At 39.4% G+C, this 18,739-nt stretch overlaps 1 protein-coding gene across 2 annotated transcripts in view; it reads left to right on the forward strand.

Moving 5' to 3' along the window:
• LOC126178347 (uncharacterized) overlaps positions 1-18,153 on the forward strand; it is a 29,394-nt gene extending 11,241 nt beyond the window's left edge. The window contains exons 3-7 of one of the 2 annotated variants that reach the window (XM_049924525.1): positions 6,153-6,208; positions 16,060-16,138; positions 16,221-16,349; positions 16,554-16,755; positions 17,547-18,153. In XM_049924525.1, the coding sequence (XP_049780482.1) occupies positions 6,153-6,208; positions 16,060-16,138; positions 16,221-16,349; positions 16,554-16,751 (462 nt within the window). In that variant the 3' untranslated portion in view covers positions 16,752-16,755; positions 17,547-18,153. Of the gene's footprint in view, positions 1-6,152; positions 6,209-16,059; positions 16,139-16,220; positions 16,350-16,553; positions 16,756-16,993 lie in introns of both variants that reach the window. The other variant, XM_049924524.1, reaches the window with a different exon arrangement.
• Positions 18,154-18,739: the final 586 nt, after the last annotated feature.

An 18,739-nucleotide genomic window follows, 5' to 3' on the forward strand; every position in this document is an offset into this window, starting at 1 on the left:
TGCAGTCCATCTCGGTCGGCCCACCTCTTACTCTGTTCCCTTGCAAGATATTCATAGTTTTCTCTGTCGGTGTATCACGTCACTTCGACATGACCATTGATGCTCCCTTCATGGGAACAAACTCTGAGAAGTCAAACCTCTCCCAACAGCCTGGTCAACTTCCTCCCGACCGTCTTGCCATGAGGAAGTAATGTTAGCTCGGTTGCGAATAGGGCACTGCCACTTTAGTCACTGCCATTTGTTGAGTGGTGACCCTGCACCCAGCTGTCCTTTCTGTAGCCAGCTATTAAGTCAGACGTTTCCTGATCCACTGCCCCTATTTTAGTCATTTACGTCTCAGGGTCGGGCTGCTGCCCGTTTTGCAGAAATTTTAGCAGATGATGTGAGAGCTGTGGCTTGGGTTTAAAGTTTTGTAAAAAGCAGTAATATGACAAGAGATTTGATTTCTACCTGGTGACTCTGGTGTCTTGTTGATGTCTTTTAGGCACTCTTCTGTAACATCTCGACATTTTAGATTTTTTCTTCTTCCTTTCTGTATTGGACCTCGAAACAGTTTTTTACCCTCGCGGTCCCAGCATTCTATGGTTCTATACTGCACGCTTATAACCTTAGATTTTTTTGTGCCCTAAAAGCCCAAAAAACCATCTCAAGTAGAGACTAAAGCTGGCCACATTTGCAGCCACCCATTGTACACAGTGATTCCTGGAATCTCCCTCAGTGGACTCTTATACTGATGTCATGGTCATTGTTGAATATTTTGCAGTAACTGTCATGCTGATTTCCTGACTTGGCAAGGTGTAGTGGAACAAAACTACTTATCCTTCCATACACAAACCTGGAATCGTACTTTGTTCCAGTTAGTGATTGGGAGTTGCACAGCAGTTAAACACTGTTTAGAGATGTAGCCCCTGGACCTGAAAAAATCCCCAATCAAATGCTTACACTTTCAGCAACAGCAGCATAACACACATCCTCACACTTTTCAATTGTGTTTAGTGGAAAGGGATGTTCCCCTCTGAATGGCAGGAGGGTATTATTATTCCTATCCTGAAACTGGGGAGAAGCTCTCAAAAGTTGACTAATTATCAACCAGTCTCTTTAATGAACAAGCTGTGTTAATTATTTGAAAGAATGGTCAACTGCTGATTGTGTTGGTGCCTGGAAGCCAGATGATGTTGATCACAATTTTGAAGTGGTTTTCAGGCTTTCTTTTCTGCCACATACTACCAGTTGACTCGTCTGGAATCTGCAGTGTGCAATGCTTTTGTGCTTTGCCAGCACCTGATAACTATGTTCTGTGATCTGAAAAAGTTGAGCAATACTACCTGGCACCGCCACATCCTGTCTACACTGCATGAGTGGAGCTTTTGGGTCTGCTTACTCATTTTTATACAGAATTTCCTATCCCTTTGATTGTTCCGGGTCTGGATAGATTCAACTCTCAGCAACCAAAATGTAAAAGAAATTGGGAGTTTCTTGGAGATCATTTCTGAGTGTGACACTCATTGCCATCGCAATCAATGGTATCAGGACTGCAGTGAGACACACATTTTCAACATTAATGTATGTGGACGAACTGTGCCTGTATTAGAGCTTTACTTAATTATGCACTGAAGAGTTCCAACTGTAGGGTGCCTTATAGAAAGTATGTTATAGTATGTTACAGGGTTATTACAGATGATTGAAGCGATTTCACAGCTCTACAATAACTTTATTATTTGAGATATTTTCACAATGCTTTGCACACACATACAAAAACTGCTTTTTAGGCATTCACAAATGTTAGATATGTGCCCCTTTAGTGATTCGGCAGTCATCAAGCTGACAATCACGTTCCTCCCACACTCGGCGCAGCATGTCCCCATCAATGAGTTCGAAAGCATCGTTGAGGCGAGCTCGCAGTTCTTGCACGTTTCTTGGTAGAGGAGGTTTAAACACTGAATCTTTTACATAACCCCACAGAAAGAATTTGCATGGGGTTAAGTCGGGAGAGTGTGGAGGCCATGACATGAATTGCTGATCATGATCTCCACCACGACCGATCCATCGGTTTTCCAATTTCCTGTTTAAGAAATGCCAAACATCATGATGGAAGTGCGGTGGAGCACCATCCTGTTGAAAGATGAAGTCGGCGCTGTCAGTCTCCAGTTGTGGCATGAGCCAATTTATTTGTTGACTTCCGCGGGCTACGCGTGAAACTTGCCCGCACGCGTTCAACCATTTCTTCGCTCACTGCAGGCCTACCCGTTGATTTCCTCTTACAGAGGCATCCAGAAGCTTTAAACTGTGCATACCATTGCCAAATGGAGTTAGCAGTTGGTGGATCTTTGTTGAACTTCGTCCTGAAGTGTCGTTGCACTGTTATGACTGACTGATGTGAGTACATATCAAGCACGACATACGCTTTCTCGGCTCCTGTCGCCATTTTGTCTCACTGCGCACTCGAGCGCTCTGGCAGCAGAAACCTGAAGGAGCTACAGTGAATTTATGAAATCGCTTCAATCATTTGTAATAGCCCTGTATTAGGTTGTGAATAGTGGATATTGGTTTTCTTCCACAGAAATTTGTCCTGCACATTTGTCAACTCAGGACTGTGTGTCTGCGCCTGCAACTCCATACTGGTAACAAGTTACGTGAAGTTCTTGAAACTTTCAAATTTTTTAGATCTTTTGGCAAAAGTTAACATGGTTACTACATGTAAGTCCACTCAAGTCAACTTCTATGAGGAAACTTTAAACCCTCAGTTTTCTTAGCAGTACCTCATGGGGTGCAGGCTGCACAGTTCTTCAGCAGTTCTACTAAGCTTTTATTTTATCCCACATGGACTAATGACATGTTACCTATGGGTTAGCAGCACAAACAGTACTGTGCTTTTTAGACCTTGCCCACTATTGCTGTGATGTGTGATTGGCAGCTGGAGGATTCTATGAGCCTCACAGGCAGCATCAGGAAGGAAGCTGGTATCCCACCACAGAGGGTCATGTGCCAGCAACTCTTGACAAATATATGGTTACAGTCTGATGCCTATCCATCTGTTAATTTATCCTGTTTTACAACTGATATGTCACTGTTTACGAATTGCTGAGTCTGGGGTATGGGAGACTGTGCAAAGACCTCAAACAACCCTTTCTTGGCTGTGTAGTGAGTTTCCTTTTGGCACCTGTTATGTGTACCCTGTACTATGATTCAGGTGGACCTCTTCCATGCCCCTAAGGAAAATACCTGACAATCTGTTCTTGGACACTTACTCCATTTGTTTCTCCACGACTACCCCAATTTGACAAGCATCTACACTGAAAGCCAATGACAGGATTGATTATACTTTTGCTGAAACAAGAGGGCATGAGAGGTATTCTGTGCTGAGTGAATGCAGTGTATATGCTGCAGAGTTGGTTGTCATACCACAGACTCTACAATACATTAAAACTCTCACAACAAGGGACTACCTGCTTTGCAGCCCAACCATTGAGCTGCTTAAAAGGCATATCTGAGTACCGTATTTACTCGAATCTAAGCTGCACTCGAATCTAAGCAGCACCTGAAAAATGAGACTCGAAATCAAGGGAAAAAAAAATTCCCGAATCTAAGCCGCACCTGAAATTTGAGACTCGAAATTCAAGGAGAGAGAAAAGTTTTAGGCCACACCTCCAAATCGAAACAAAGTTGGTCCATTGTAATATGAGACACAATTTAGGTCAAATGAATGACAATACAGCTACAGTAGTTTGGTTCGAATCGTAAGCTTAGCAGTTAAGCTTTACCACGTAGCCATTGCTATGCATCAGGCGCTCCGTCCGTATTTATACGGGTATCCTTCCTTTTTCACGTGCTTCGTCTGGTTTGAATCGATTGCCTATTTTGCTTTGATCTTATAAGTGCCGTTTTCTTTGTTATAGGTGTTTGCGTCACTCTTAAGCTGAAAATGCATTACTGCACTGTGTCATGCATTGTTTGTCGTATTCTGATAGTGCGTGTTTATGGCCTGTCGCGGCTCGCGGCATGGCTTGCTTTTGTGCGCGCTACCGCCGCGTACAATTAAAACAAAAAAGAGAGGAATCGTCTCATTAGTGAAACAATGGCAAGAGACTGCTATTTGTTGTTACTTACACTGCTGCTTTCTTTGATAATGATCAACAAGAATCAAATAATAGACTGCGTATGATAGAACATGTTCTGAACGAGAGTTAGGCGAAAATTTTTCTCCATTTGAAAATCTTTGCGGCCGCTTCTCTATTACATCAAATTCTGCACAGAAATTAGTCATCTTAGATTTAAAAATCTAGTCACTTGCCGTGCTTCATTTCAGACTGTATCATTATTAGGCATAAGAATAATAAGAATATAAACATGACACGATACGTATATTCTTCCGCATTTGCTGTTGTCTCACTCTAGTTTCGTAGTTTATTAGGCAGACAGGATTTGAATGAGATAGCAGCAAACACGAAAGAATACATGTCAAAATGTTTATATTCGTATTATTCTTAAGGTCAAGAGAATATTGTATGTGATTCAAATTTCATCAGGTTCCTATTAGCAACCATCTCTTCTCACAGATAGGAAAAAATTCAGAACGTGGAGTTGGCCATATTGACAAACATCCCAAACAGTCTTGCCAGTCAGATTTTCGTAGTACACTGAAATTGTGCTACATTCGAAGATGAACAATACGGAATTTGTATTTACTTTGTTGGATAATGTATGAAAATGCAGTGGTCGAAACTCGCGGCGGAGAAAAAAAACTCGTCTTCCACTTTTTTTTAAATTTATTTACTGACGCAGAGGTTTTGGCGCCAGTATTTATCTTTGTGCCTACAAAGAATGCCTGTGTCGTGCTATATATATTTGACGGCAGAAGTTAGTTGTGGCGGCACGTACCAACATTTTTCGTAACTTCCGCTTGCTTTGCACTCAATTCTAAGCCGCAGGCGGTTTTTTGGATTACGAAAACCGGAAAAAAAGTGCGGCTTAGATTCGAGTAAATACGGTAGTACCCCAAAAGCATTTTGTTCTCTAACACCAAAGATCTTTTATTTGACCTCCACAGCTGTGAATTGCTGTAACATTTGTCTGGACACTGAACCCTGTAGGCAGTCCAGGAAATGAACTTACTTTCAAATTAACTAAAGAAGCAACCACAGGAGAAAACTAGAGACTCAGAATACCAGGCACAGACCTTAGATTGCAACAGTGGCACCCAGTTTTGAAAACATGGGATGCGAAATGGCCAACTACCACGACCTGCGATTAGTTGAGGGCAATCAAAGGGACCACCAAGATGTGGCATACTTCTACCCAAGCAACTTGGAATGATGCTGTCATACTGTGCTGACTATCAGCCATACCAGACTTATCTATGAGCTTATTTTACATCAAGAGGGCTCCTCCCAATACAGCTGTGCATACCTCATGATACCCATATTCTCAGTGTGGTCTGCTGGCTGATATGAGAAAAGCCATGAACCTGTCTACCTTCCTGCCCCAAGATACTTGTGGATGATGATACAGCAGCTAATACTTGTGCATTTCCTGAGGGGTAAGCAGATATTGTAACAAAATGGGATGCATCTAAACTCAAGGTTCGATGTGGGGAGTACCCCCTGCTACAGTGTATGTCCCAAGTGGCTTTAAGCTACTTTCTTCCACTGCTACAGGGTATGTTCCAAGTGGATTGAAGCTACTTTCTTTCTGCCTTGTCATGCATTTTAAATTTTTATGTACATATTTTATTTATTGAACAATTTAACCCAAAGCTATCTGGTTCCATACAGTTTCCATTTCCTCACAACAGTTCAAATGTACTGATCATGACCATTCTTGGTGTATCCTTCAGTGGCTGGCTACAATTTTAGCTGCTTGGGTTTCCTCACTTCTGACCATCTGACAATCTACCCAAATTTTCAACTGCGGTGAGTTCAGACTCCTGAGCAGACAGTTCTCTTGTTTTGCATTATGTGAATTTCCAGTGAAGCAAGGGACTGATGACTAGTATGTTTACTCTCTTTAAACACACAATCATCAGTCATAACTCAGCTTTCCATCTGTGTACTTCATCATACTTTCTATAACTCCCTGGTAATGTGCACACTTTACAAACTTATGACAATCTTATTTTTAATTGCATAGCATAACAAGAATTCTATTTGTTGTAGGCACAGCATTATTGCATGGATAAACACTTGGAGTATGACAGAGACCTGCCTACATTGTAAGTATATATCTTATTTTTCTGTATGAAGGAGTGATATGTTTATAATCTGGTCTGTGTAAAAGGTGGTGCAGCAAGTGTAAATTTTTCGTCTGCCATTGCAGTTATTGTTTTCAATGAGTTTGTTTCAGTTCATCATTTTACATAATGACATATGTGCAGCTTCTTTATATCCAGATTTCATAGCTTGAAGTAGCTTAACAAGTCTGCCTACTTAGACCCCACACATTGTATGTTTAAATACAGTCAGCAGAAGTGTAGACCTACTTCTATTACTTCCATTTATTTGTCTGTACATTAAAATCCATATTCTGAGATATAAAACTGCTTTTCAGCAGTTTCATTTATATGTTGAATATAAAATATTTCCAATAATCTTAATTTTTATGCAAAATTAAGAATTTCATAATAGTATTTTAAGATCTCCATGTTTCATCTTGTGGCAGGGCGGTAACAGATTATATTTTTGTCATTCACAATTAAGAGGTGATAACTGAATGGGAGTCCCTGTAACCTCACTAATATATAGGAAGCAGTCTCCTTCTGTAATTTACAATGTTAAATTTATTTTTCATTATATCATTACATGGTTTGATTCTGATTTCCATCTTTCATGGCAATCTTCACTGGCATGTGGCTTTCGGATGTCTGCTACACTGTGTGATCAAATGTATCTGGACACCCTCACAAACATAATTTTTTCGTATTAGATGCATTGTGCTGCCACTTACTGCCAGGTACTCCATATCAGTGACCTCAGTAGTCATTAGAAATCGTGAGAGCACAATGGGGTGCTCCACGTAACTCATGGAATTCAAACGTGGTCAGGTGTTTGGGTGTCACTTGGGTCATACATCTGTACATGAAATTTCCACACTCCCAAACATTCCTAGGTCCACTGTTTCTGATGTGATAGTGAAGTGGAAACGTAAAGAGACATGCACAGCACAAAAGCATACAGGCCAACCTCTTCAAATACCGGCTCCATGGCCATTCTTCGGTCTTCACAGCTGAGCTCTTTGCCCTCTACCAGGCTGTTCTTTACATCTGCCGCCACCGACATTCTGCTTATGTCATCTGCTCAGATTCCCTGAGCGCCATCCAGAGCCTCAGTGATCCGTACCCGGTTCACCCTTTCGTACACCGGATCCAACGCTCTCTTCAGCAGCTGGTGGACGTCGGTTCTCCGGTTAGCTTTATGTGGGTTCCTGGCCATGTTGGTATCCCTGGGAACGAAGCTGCAGATGCCGCGGCCAAGGCTGCGGTCCTCCAGCCTCTGACAGCTTCTTGTTGTGTCCCTTCGTCCGATTTTAGCAGGATCATTTGTCGGCGCATTTTATCGCTGTGGCATGCCGATTGGGCTGCACTTACCGACAGCAAGCTTCGGGCCTTAAAACCTCTTCCCGTGGCTTGGACGTCCTCCTCACGCCCTTCTCGGCGGGAGGAGGTCGTTTTAGCCCGGTTAAGAATTGGACACTGCCGGTTCAGCCATCGCCATCTGCTGATGGCTGCGCCGGCGCCGTTCTGCCCATGTGGGCACTTGCTGACGGTTAGACACATTTTAATGTCCTGTCCAGATCTTAACACACTGCGCCTCGATCTTAACCTGCCAAATACTTTCGATGCCATTTTAGCGGATGACCCACGAGCAGCTGCTCGTGTTCTTCGTTTTATCAATTTGACAAACCTCGCTAAGGACATTTGATGATGCTGTTTTTTAATCCTATGCCTGTCAGTCTGTCTTTTATCGTGTTTTCCCTTTTAGTTGTTGTCAACTTGTGCCTCGCGGTGCATTCTTAGAGTAGTCAGGGCGCTAATGACCATTGAAGTTGTGCGCCCTAAAACCACAAAAAAAAAAAAGTGTAGTGCCAACAGTAAAAGTCGGGGGCAGTAATGTTATGGTGTGGTTGTTTTTTTTTTCATGGAGGGGGCTTGCACCCCTTGTTGTTTTGTGTGGATCTATCACAGTACAGGCCTACATTGATGTTTTAAGCACCTTCTTGCTTCCCACTGTTGAAGACGAATTTGGGGATGGCGATTGCATCTTTGAACACAATAAAGCAACTGTTCATAATGATGGAGTGGTTACATAACATCCCTGTAATGGACTGTCCTGCACAGAATCCTGACCTGAATCCTATAGAACACCTTTGGGATGTTTTGGAACGCCGACTTCGCGCTAGGCCTCACTGACCAACATCGATACCTCTCCTCATGCAGCACTCTGGGAAGAATGGGCTACCATTCCCCAAGAAACCTTCCAGCACATGATTGAATTTATGCCTGCTGGAGTGGATGTTGTCATCAAGGCTAAGGGTGGGCCAACACCATATTGAATTCCAGCATTATTGGTGGAGGGCACCACAAACTTGTCATTTTCAGCCAGTGTCTGGGTATTTAGATTTAGATAACTTTGTTTTGCTCTTTTTAAAAGGAGTAAAAGTTTAATGTGGTAGGATTAATTGCTCCTCCTTATATCAAGTGCAGTTAAAATATATTGGGGTTTCTTTGAAACATCAGCATAAAACTACGTTATTGCAGTTATTATTTGTCCTTTCAAGTCAGTGACAGTTTGCAGAATATTTCACAGCTGTTACGTTGTATCAAATAAGATTGAATAACAGTAAATCATAGTAATAGTAAAGAAAATTGCTCATTGCTTGTGAGAAAAACTTAATCTCATGTACAAAATATATAAGAATAGGGCAGACTGACTGTCAGACTCATAATTTTAAATGATGTCCATTACTTGATGTATCTTCTTAAAACAAACTTGTTATTAAACATTTGTTTTTTGGGTCATCTGGGTAGCAAAAGATCATCTTGAAATCTTGCTTTAACCATAAATTAAACAGCATTAACGTGTATAGATATTCTTACAGACTCTTTTTCGTGTGATGAACAAATTCACTTTATACCTGATACCAATACTGCAGTTTTCGATTGGTTACAGAAGTGTATGAAGAGTTGAATGATGACTGGCTCTTCATGGAAAGCGTGCTTTTTTTCTTACCCATTATGCAAAAAGTTAATTTACTTGAAGACAAGCAATTATTGGTCATCTGTTGTGCATAATCAAGGACAGTTGAATCTGTTTTTCTGAATTTTCACTAATTAGACCATGCTCTGTGTTTTTCCTAGCTGGCAATGTTGAAATTTCCATTCAGTAAAACACAATCTCTAAGAGGAGTGTTTTGCTCACATAGTGTAGTCTGTTTGTGTTTGTTATGGGCAACCAAAAATAGATTTTTTCTCAATGTTTTGCACCAACCGAAGTTGTAGTCAATAAAGTTGAGTCAGTTTATGTGGGAATAATTACTTCTTAATGTTTATCTTGAAACTGGTGCCAGTTTTAAATTATGTAACTGCCTACAACATACACTTATCGCTCTCCTATTTTACATTCATAATGTTTCTTTTTTGTGGGGAAATGTTAGAGCTACACAGTTGGCATAGAATTCTGGTCATTATTTTGCTATAAATTCCAAAGAAATTTTGAAGTAGGAGCAGGGTAGAAGATAATGATTCTTGCTAAAATCAAATGCCAAAGATGCTTGATCCTGTGGACACCATTGTTTGTACAGAAGTACTCCTCTTTCATATGCACCACTTTCAAATCTAGTTCAGAACGAATAGTTTGAATTCATTTTCTGGCTGTAGAAGGCAGAACTGTAGAGCTTACTAGTCTTGAAATAATGCTCTATTTTATTTGGTGCTTCAAACTGCCTGGTTTTAATAACTCTTTAAGCTGTACCAGTTGATACTGGTTGACACAGCAACCTGCGAATGCTGAGGAGAGAGTCCAAACCATCCAGGACCATCTTCTGCTTCAGTCAGTGAGAAGTATTCATTGTGATACATGCTAGTGTGCACTCAAATCAGGTAAAGGGCAAGTTGATGTAGCAAACAAGGAGACGTACATGGTACTTCTAGGCCCAGTGTACCTTTGCTGGCAGTGTTGCCAGTAAGGAAACTGGCTGGGGGTTATGGCTGATTGTGGCTGGTTAAATAAAAAAATCTAACATTGTTTCACTACTTTGTCACAGATGAAATGGACTAGACCAGGCTAGATGTAAGACTTAGGCTTTTGAATTGCTTAGGTTTTTATTCCTGATGGTGAATTCATCAGCTAGCACAGTAGCCATATAGCAGCAGCAGTAACAGTATTTTTTCATAGGTTATTTTACAATAATTTTACAAAATGTTTTACAGAAATGTAAAATTATAGTACAACACAATTAGTTACCACTATCAGGAGCCATTTAACATCAGTTGCTGTATAGAGGCCACCTTTAAACTGTCATGCAAGTTTCCCAATGTAATTTACCCACCTTTCATTAGGTCAAAATCTTGTGTGCTTCTTATGATGTCTTGCTACCTGCATTTCATTTTTATAGTACCGTAATTGTATCTTCTTGATTGTTCCCTGGTACATTTTTCTTGTCCTGCCTCTCATAGTAATTCCTAATGTTTTGTTACTGACCAACCCTCAGTTTTTGATTTAGAAAACCATGTTTCACTGCCACAAGACACACAGATTCCAAACATGCTTTTCAGGCATATTAGAAGCTACATTTTTAAATCTCCATTTAGTTTCTATAGTGTTGTTTAGATGACATTTTTTCCCTTGTCTGCCTAGTTGCCCTCTTAAATTGGACTATGTAAAAAAAATCTACTACACTGGTTCTATAACTTGTTAATTTTTGCAATTTTCCTTTTGATATATTGTTTGTACATTATTTTAGTTAATTATGTTTTATTTCCAGGCCTGCTTTAAATTGAACTGTTTTTCCTTTGTTGCTGTATTTGTCTCCACTAGATGCAAATGCCATATTTTATGTACTATAATGTTATGGACTGAGAGATGCACCTTAATTTTTAAGCAATTTTTTTGGAAAATATTTTTACCATTTTTTAGATTGCAAAGCCAGAATAAAAAAAAAATTAGTTTGCAAAACCAAACTGATGCCACACTTCTTGAAAGATTTAAGAATGTCTTCTCTCACTCTAGACCATGACTGTTTTATTTAGTGACACACTTGTTTGATGGTAGGTCTTTTTAAAATTTCCCTTCAGCTTACATTCATGTTCAGTTTCATCCATCATCCATTTGTTCCATTCTTCTTATATACACTGTACATGGTTTATTTATCAAGATAGCAAGAGGTTGCAGTTTTGAAGTAAGTCATCCTGGAATAACACAGAGTTCTGTATTTCCCTGTCTCTTTTTTCTTTCGTGGAATTTTTCAAGTTGCTACTGAATTACACAAGAAGATAACTCTTCTTTATTAAAGCACATTTCCTTGTCTCCCACATCCCTTAATCTACAATTTCATACCAGCATCGTCTGTCAAACCGTTGTCATGTATGAACACCACCACCTGGCAGTATTTAAAGAGGATTCGGCATATTTAGCACTTGAAAGTGACCAGTGGATTATGTTTAGTACTGTCAGCACAATATGGAAGGACAACAGTGTAGTATGTATTTTCATGTCCCCTCGTTCTGATGGTTTTAGCAGCTTTCAGGGCATCAGTTCTGTTACTCGGCACATCAAATGTCAGAGGAGTTCCATCTATATTTGCTATTTGGCTTAGTTCCATACTGTTTTTTGTTTGATGTTGAATAATAAAGCAATGGAAAGATATTTTCTCTCTATTGTCTTGTGGCATTTTCTGAGATATTTTGGTTTTGGTTCACATTCTAAGACTGTGAGGCTTCATAAACCTGTAGCACAAACAAACTCCACCCATAGTCTGTCAAGTTTCAATGTAGTGCTAGCCTATAAGCATGCATTTGAGTCATTTTTGTATTAATTCCAATGCATTTTTGACAGTGTTCCTAAATCCATTTCAGTAGGTCATCTTGTAGTTTCGGCCATTTTGCACTCCGTCCTCTATTTGCAGATTAGTCTTTCTCATTGTTTCCAGTACTTTACTAGCCTGCCAATTGCGAATGGTTTCTTTGGTAGGTGGAGGGCCGAAATGTTGCTCATCTGCTCTTTCCATGTTCTGCATATGCTATTACTTTTGGAAATATATAGCCCACATAATATGAATATCTATTTTTTGTTTCATTACAAAACTAGCTACTAACAAAAATATTGCACTGTTAACTGATAACACAAATCACTTTAAATTCAAGTTCACTGGCACTATAAACTGCAGTGATACATCGTAGGCTGGACAGTGGTCTAGGTTTATGATGGCAGGGTGGGAGGGAGACAGTGTTAGAAAGATTGTAAATCCCCACAATGCATGTTAGTCACATTGGTACGCTGCTTCTGCCAGTTGAATCCAATGTTGCCAGATATTGATAGGTTTTATGCAGCATCCAATATATGGCCATTTTTAAGACTGGTGGGAATTTTAAATCAAACATTAGACCTTTTTATATCAATTCAGAGTGAAAGATCCACCTCAGTTTTGGAGGCAATTTTTCAAAAAGAAAAATGTCTTGTCGTCCATACAGTAGTACAATGATGTCAACAAAATAATGGTAGATATATATTCCAATAACATATATTCCACCTTCATTCTTCCAGAATGAGTATCCGAAAACTTCAGCTGGGACTGTTGTCAGTAGTTTTTGTGCCTGATTTCTTTGTTTGGAATTTCTTGCTACCCTGTTGAAGCCCAATGAAAGCTTAGCATTGACACACACACACACACACACACACACACACACACACACACACACACACACCACACACACACACCACACACACACACACACACACATACATTCTTCATTATATTAACACATGCTGGAAAAGGCCTGTAAGACTTGCTGGAGAACACACGTGTCACACAGTGTACAGATGTGGCTTCAGAGGCAGGATGTCCTACTTCATTCCAGAGTTTTTTAAAAAACACATTTCTAATGCACACTTTTGTTGGCTCTATTGAACACTTTTTCAGGACAATGTACCTCAAGATGTGGTGCTGACCATACCTTACTTGCTACAGCATACTACCCCATTGTTGATCTTCTACCACCAGGCCTCTCTAGCACTCTAATCACTCAGGCAGTGAATTGAGAACTGTCTCGACCCATTTGCTCATGGAGAATAAAAATAGCTTCCATATTTCCTGTGAAAAATCTATCTGTAAAACTGTCTGGTCATGAAATGAGTTCCTTCCACAATCCTTACATATGATCCAACTGCTCTTCTGTATCTTGAAACTGCAAAATTGTGGGAGTTAACATTTAAAAAAGTATTTATGTATTCTCATATGAGGTCTGTTCAAAAAAAATTCCAGAACTTTGTCCACAAAATTTTTTCTATCCTTACCTTTACTTATTGTGTGTGGTCTCCTTCGAAATACTCTCCTCCATAACTGATACCACTCCCAACATGTCTGGAAGCAGTCTTGGTAAGTCTCCTGCTGGGACATGTAAGGTGCCATATACAAATTTCTATTATCTCATCTGCCATTGCAAATCTTCATCCTTTCAACAGATTATGAACTTTGGAAATAAAAAGTCTCCAGGGGACTGGAGACTATGGAGGATGAGGCAGCACAGTGATTTCATTTTTTGTGCAGTAGTTGTGCAGCAACAAGGATGAATGCGCATATGCATTATTTTGATGCAAGGGCCTGGAATTGTCTCACCACATTCCTTAGCACATTTTCTCGCAGGTGTTGCAACACGGACTGATAGTACCATTGATTAACGGCTCATCCCTGCAGTATAAGTGCATGATGAATTAATCCTTCAAAATCAAAGAAAACTATCGGCATGGCTTTCACCTGACCTGACGAGCTTTTTTTGGTCTTCGAAAATCTTTCCTGGCTCATTGTGAAGATAGAACCTTGGTCTCAATATCATAACCATAGACCCACATCGCATCACCAGTTATTATTCTCTTAAGGAACATCTCATTCTCATTCATGTGATCCAAAAACTCTTCAGATTGTGAGGCGAAGGTCTTTTTGGTCTGGACTCATGAGCCATGGGACAAACTTGGCTGAAACACAATGCATTCAAAGATCTTGTGTCAAGATTTCATAAAATTATGAAATGTTACATTCTTCTGCAATCTCTGTCAGTCTGTCTTAGATTGGCATGCACAATTTCATTGACATTCCTGACATCAGTAGATGTCAAAGGGTATCCTGAATGAGGTCATCTTTAACTTCCATCTGCCCATTTTTAAACCATGTGAACCATTTGTAACACTGAGGACAGCTTAAGCCCTCATCATTGTAGGCTTCCTGATCATTTAATGTGTGTCTATAAAGGCTTTCTTGAGGTTCACGCAAAATTTAATGCAGATCTGTTGCTCTTCTAACTTCACCATCTTGAAATTCACAAACTTTGTGATACAACATTCTTCGTTATATAGTGCTGAACAATAACTGACATAAAACAGTGAAACTTCTGGCAGTTACACATTAAACACAGGCGTGTGCAGGGATGCAAACTGCATTTTGTTCAAACACGCCATTGGCACAAAATTATGAATGTTCCAGAATATTTTGAGCAGACCTTGTATACCCCACCTGACAGATTGCTGTGTCCAGTTTCTGAATGTCCTACAGCTTCCATGTGGCATATGCCTAGTATACTTGAAACTAGGTGACAGGTATATCCTATATTCATCTGGACAACTGTCCAAGTTAAATCACCATAACAAGATTCATGGTCTTGGATCAGTTTGTCCACCAGTTCATTTCCCACCAGTCTGTTTTTGAGTCTCTGTGCGGAAGCTGACAGACTACTGCTGTCATTCTGGAGTGATGTTCTCCTTTGCTGATACACTTGGCAATTGTACCCTGTCCAGCTACCCATCTTGAGCTTATCCGATAACTCAGTCGACTGCCAGTATGAGGCAAGTCCTGCTTCTTTGTTGCCTTCTGGGGCTCACTTTCATATTCTGCCTTGAAAGCTTCACCTCGTGTTACTGGCTACTTTCCTGATTGAGAGTTGTACCCCTCCCCCCTGCGATTTGAGCAGACGTCTGTGCCCCTTGTGGTTTACCCCACATTCAAATGACACTACTTCGGCTTCCATCACTTACTTGGTATTTCTGGAGCTTCACATGCAGCTTGCGAGATAGCACATTCATGCACACTGAGTGGATCTACAAATAGCCACACTGTAGGATGTACATTTGCTAGTGAAGAGCATTTTGTGTATCGCCTTTTAGACCAGTATTCAATTTTTACTGCAGGGCTTGTTACCCATTATCAGTGCACCCTGTACATTGGGCGACACAGATTCTTTAAATGTATGTTCAGATTCCCTCAGTGCTCTCTAGAGCCTCTGTGCTCTGTATAATTGTCAGCAGTACACACACACACACACACACACACACACACACACACACACACACACACACACACACACACAACTTGCACATGTGTGTGCAAGTTGTGCGTGGGTGGGTGGGTGCGTGCATGCATGTCTACTGCTGACAAAGGCCTTAATGGCCGAAAGCTATGATTGTGTGAATCTTTCTATTGTGCCTATTGTGGCTATTGGGGCTCAGCATCTCTGCTGTAAAGTGAGTAGCAACTTTCCTTCTCTTGTATTGTTACATTCCATCCTGGATTTTCCATTGTTTAATGTAAGAAAACATTTACTTAAGTTATTTATGTAAAACACTCCTTTTCTCAAGAGCACTGATAAAATTTCAGCAATGTTATGTTTAAATGACAAATGTATACCTATGCAGAATGTCAAAAGCATAGTGATTAAATTTCTCATGTGTTCTGGTTATTAAGAGCAGTAATAGTATGCATCATTTTTTTTAAATTGAAATGTATATTGTATAAAGTGTATTGTTAGTATTACATAATAATGAAAACCCCTCAATCAGTATCCTTCTTTTTTTAACTTATCAGTGGTCCACATCGTCCACTCTGGCCAATATATGGAGAATATAAGTTTGTTCCAAGGCAGAGGTGGTTGCATAGCTTGGAGGTAAATATGCTACCAAGATAGTGGTTCTATCTAGAAATTAACATTTGTTGTTGTTATAATTGGCTTATTGCTTTCTTGTCAGCATGGTGGCATTGTAATGCTTTACCACCCTTGTGCTGATCCATCAGAGGTAGAAGCACTTAAACAGTTGGTAAAGAACTGTCTTCGAAGGCATATTATTTCTCCATATAACTTGTTGGATTCCAAACGTGTAAGTACATAACTCTGGCTTAACTTAAATTCACTAATTTTCGGTCATTAGTAGTAATTGTTAAAGGAATAAAATATGTTGCGTGGTTGGGTAATAATCCATATGCTTTTGTCAATTACTGTTAAATTTGTTTACACTGTATTTAAACATATGATACTGATTACATATTTGTATAATTCATTTGTGTGGTTAAAATGTTTATAGCCATTGGCTTTACTTGCTTGGGGATGGCGAATGACGTTTTCTGCAGTGCAACCTCAAATTGTTCAAAGATTCATTAAAATGCACGCTCTCAAAGGTCCTGAACGTATTGCTACAGAAGGCCAGTATGATGCACTTTTGGAAAACATGGCAGAAGTTGTATCAGATTTTGAAGACAGTGATCTCTGCCCGAATCAGTGAGATGGTAGGTAGAAATACTGCAGTAAGTTTTATCAGTATTCTGTTAGGTTTTATGAAAAATGTTACATATTCATTTACAAACTAGAAATTTTTTATGGCTTAAAATTATGTTGCTTGCATTTGAGATTTTGTCTTTCCCCAGTCGGGAAATTTCCCTTTTGTTGATCTCAAGGTTTATTGTTAAATGTGATGTGTTGTACTGATATTGCTTACTGTAAAAACTGTAACTTTTTATTTTTCAGGACTGCCCCTCTGGTTCTGCAGATTTGACAATTTGTGCTAGTCAGCTTATATAAAGCATCACTTTTGAGTTGATATGCTTTGTAACTAGGTGCCCCATACTTTAAAGAAGAGTCTTAATGAAATTTTATCTCCTAAATGAGATGAAAAGAATATAAACAGGGTGTTCCAAAATTCCTATTAAATAATTCTATGGGTTGATGTAGGCATTACATTTAAGCATAGGAACTATTCTGTAATTAGTAACTGACCTGTGTGGTTTTAACCCTTGCACTGCTACTGATATTTTTTTAGGTAGTTAACTACAAAAACTGCTAAATATGACCTCCATGTTTGTTGTCCAAATAAAATACGCACAAAGTTCTACTACAGTCAGGTGTAAAGTGAATCATTTCTGCCATATTCAAAGCCTGTTTTTGTAAAACATTTGCTTATGTACCCATACACAAAAAATTAGACAAAATCAAAAGTACCTTCCATGGTGGCCAAGCATAAGGTTCACATGAACTTGGTTTCCTCCCTTGAACACAGCAATTTTTTTTTTTTCCCCCACAGGTTCTGCAAAATATATGTGCATACTTCAAAGTTGAATATTCAGTGACATACCATCCAAGAGCTCTACTAGAACTTCCTGCAGGAGAATAAAGTGCTTTTGGATCATTAGATGGAGAGATCTATGGCCCATGCACTCATTGAAGATACTTGTCCATACATTGAAGCTGAAAGTGTGCTGAAATCTGTCTGAGCACTTCATGTGAGTCCAGGAAATCTTCAGATGTTACATCAACAATAACAATGATCAAAATGGCATCTAAGTACAAACTAAGGCAGTATCACTGGACATACGGTGTTGGAAATTTCACACGTCACTGGATAACATTTTATCTGTAATGTCCCCTCTGAAACTTCTAAATGTGTAAACTTGGAAATATGGTACACCCTGTCTTTTCTGTGATGTTCTCCTGTATCTTACTGTTTTACTTTCATTCTGATATATTTGTGAATAGTCAGTGTTACAGCATATTATTTACTGGAACATAAGCAACAATTTTTTTTCTGGCAAATCATTCCATGTACATTCTGTTCTGTATGTCTGTACTTCATTTATGTGGTCTGTGCTTTTATCATTAAACACGTTACTAATCTAGAATTTGGAACTTAATCTGATTAACAACATTTTTTATTTGCCAGTTTCCCTTCTATAAACTAATACTTGCAATACCAGGTAATCTTCTACACATCACATTATAAAAGCGAAATAATTGGCCATGGACATGAGCAGTATTGCTTTAAAGGAGAGAGAACCATCTGAACAGCTTAGTGATATCACAGTTAATGGAACAAATTCTTATTTGAGAGCTATGTCGTTACTTACATTCTCCATTCAGTTACCTTTATTTATGATTTCTTTGCCATCCCAAAATCATTTAAGGTGACTGCCAGAACAGTTGCAGTTTAGTACCTTCAAAATCAGTCCAGTCCAGGATTTTCTCAAGTGACCTCAGTGGCATTGTCATGTTAAAATTAAACCTTCATTCTTGAATTCTAATAATCAGTATTTAATAAAATAACAGAGAACTGGTAGACTGTTATGAGCAAGGGCACCGCTTAACTGAATTGAGAGTAGCAGATGTGTGCACAAGTAAGGCAGAAACTATTCTGGTAGTTCAGTTTTCAACCTTTTGTTCATCATATAACCTGCCCATCTAATACACTTTGCAACACTCGAACACCACTTCAAAAGCTAG

The sequence above is a fragment of the Schistocerca cancellata genome, chromosome 1, assembly GCF_023864275.1.
Source record: "Schistocerca cancellata isolate TAMUIC-IGC-003103 chromosome 1, iqSchCanc2.1, whole genome shotgun sequence".
Lineage (NCBI taxonomy): Eukaryota > Metazoa > Arthropoda > Insecta > Orthoptera > Acrididae > Schistocerca > Schistocerca cancellata.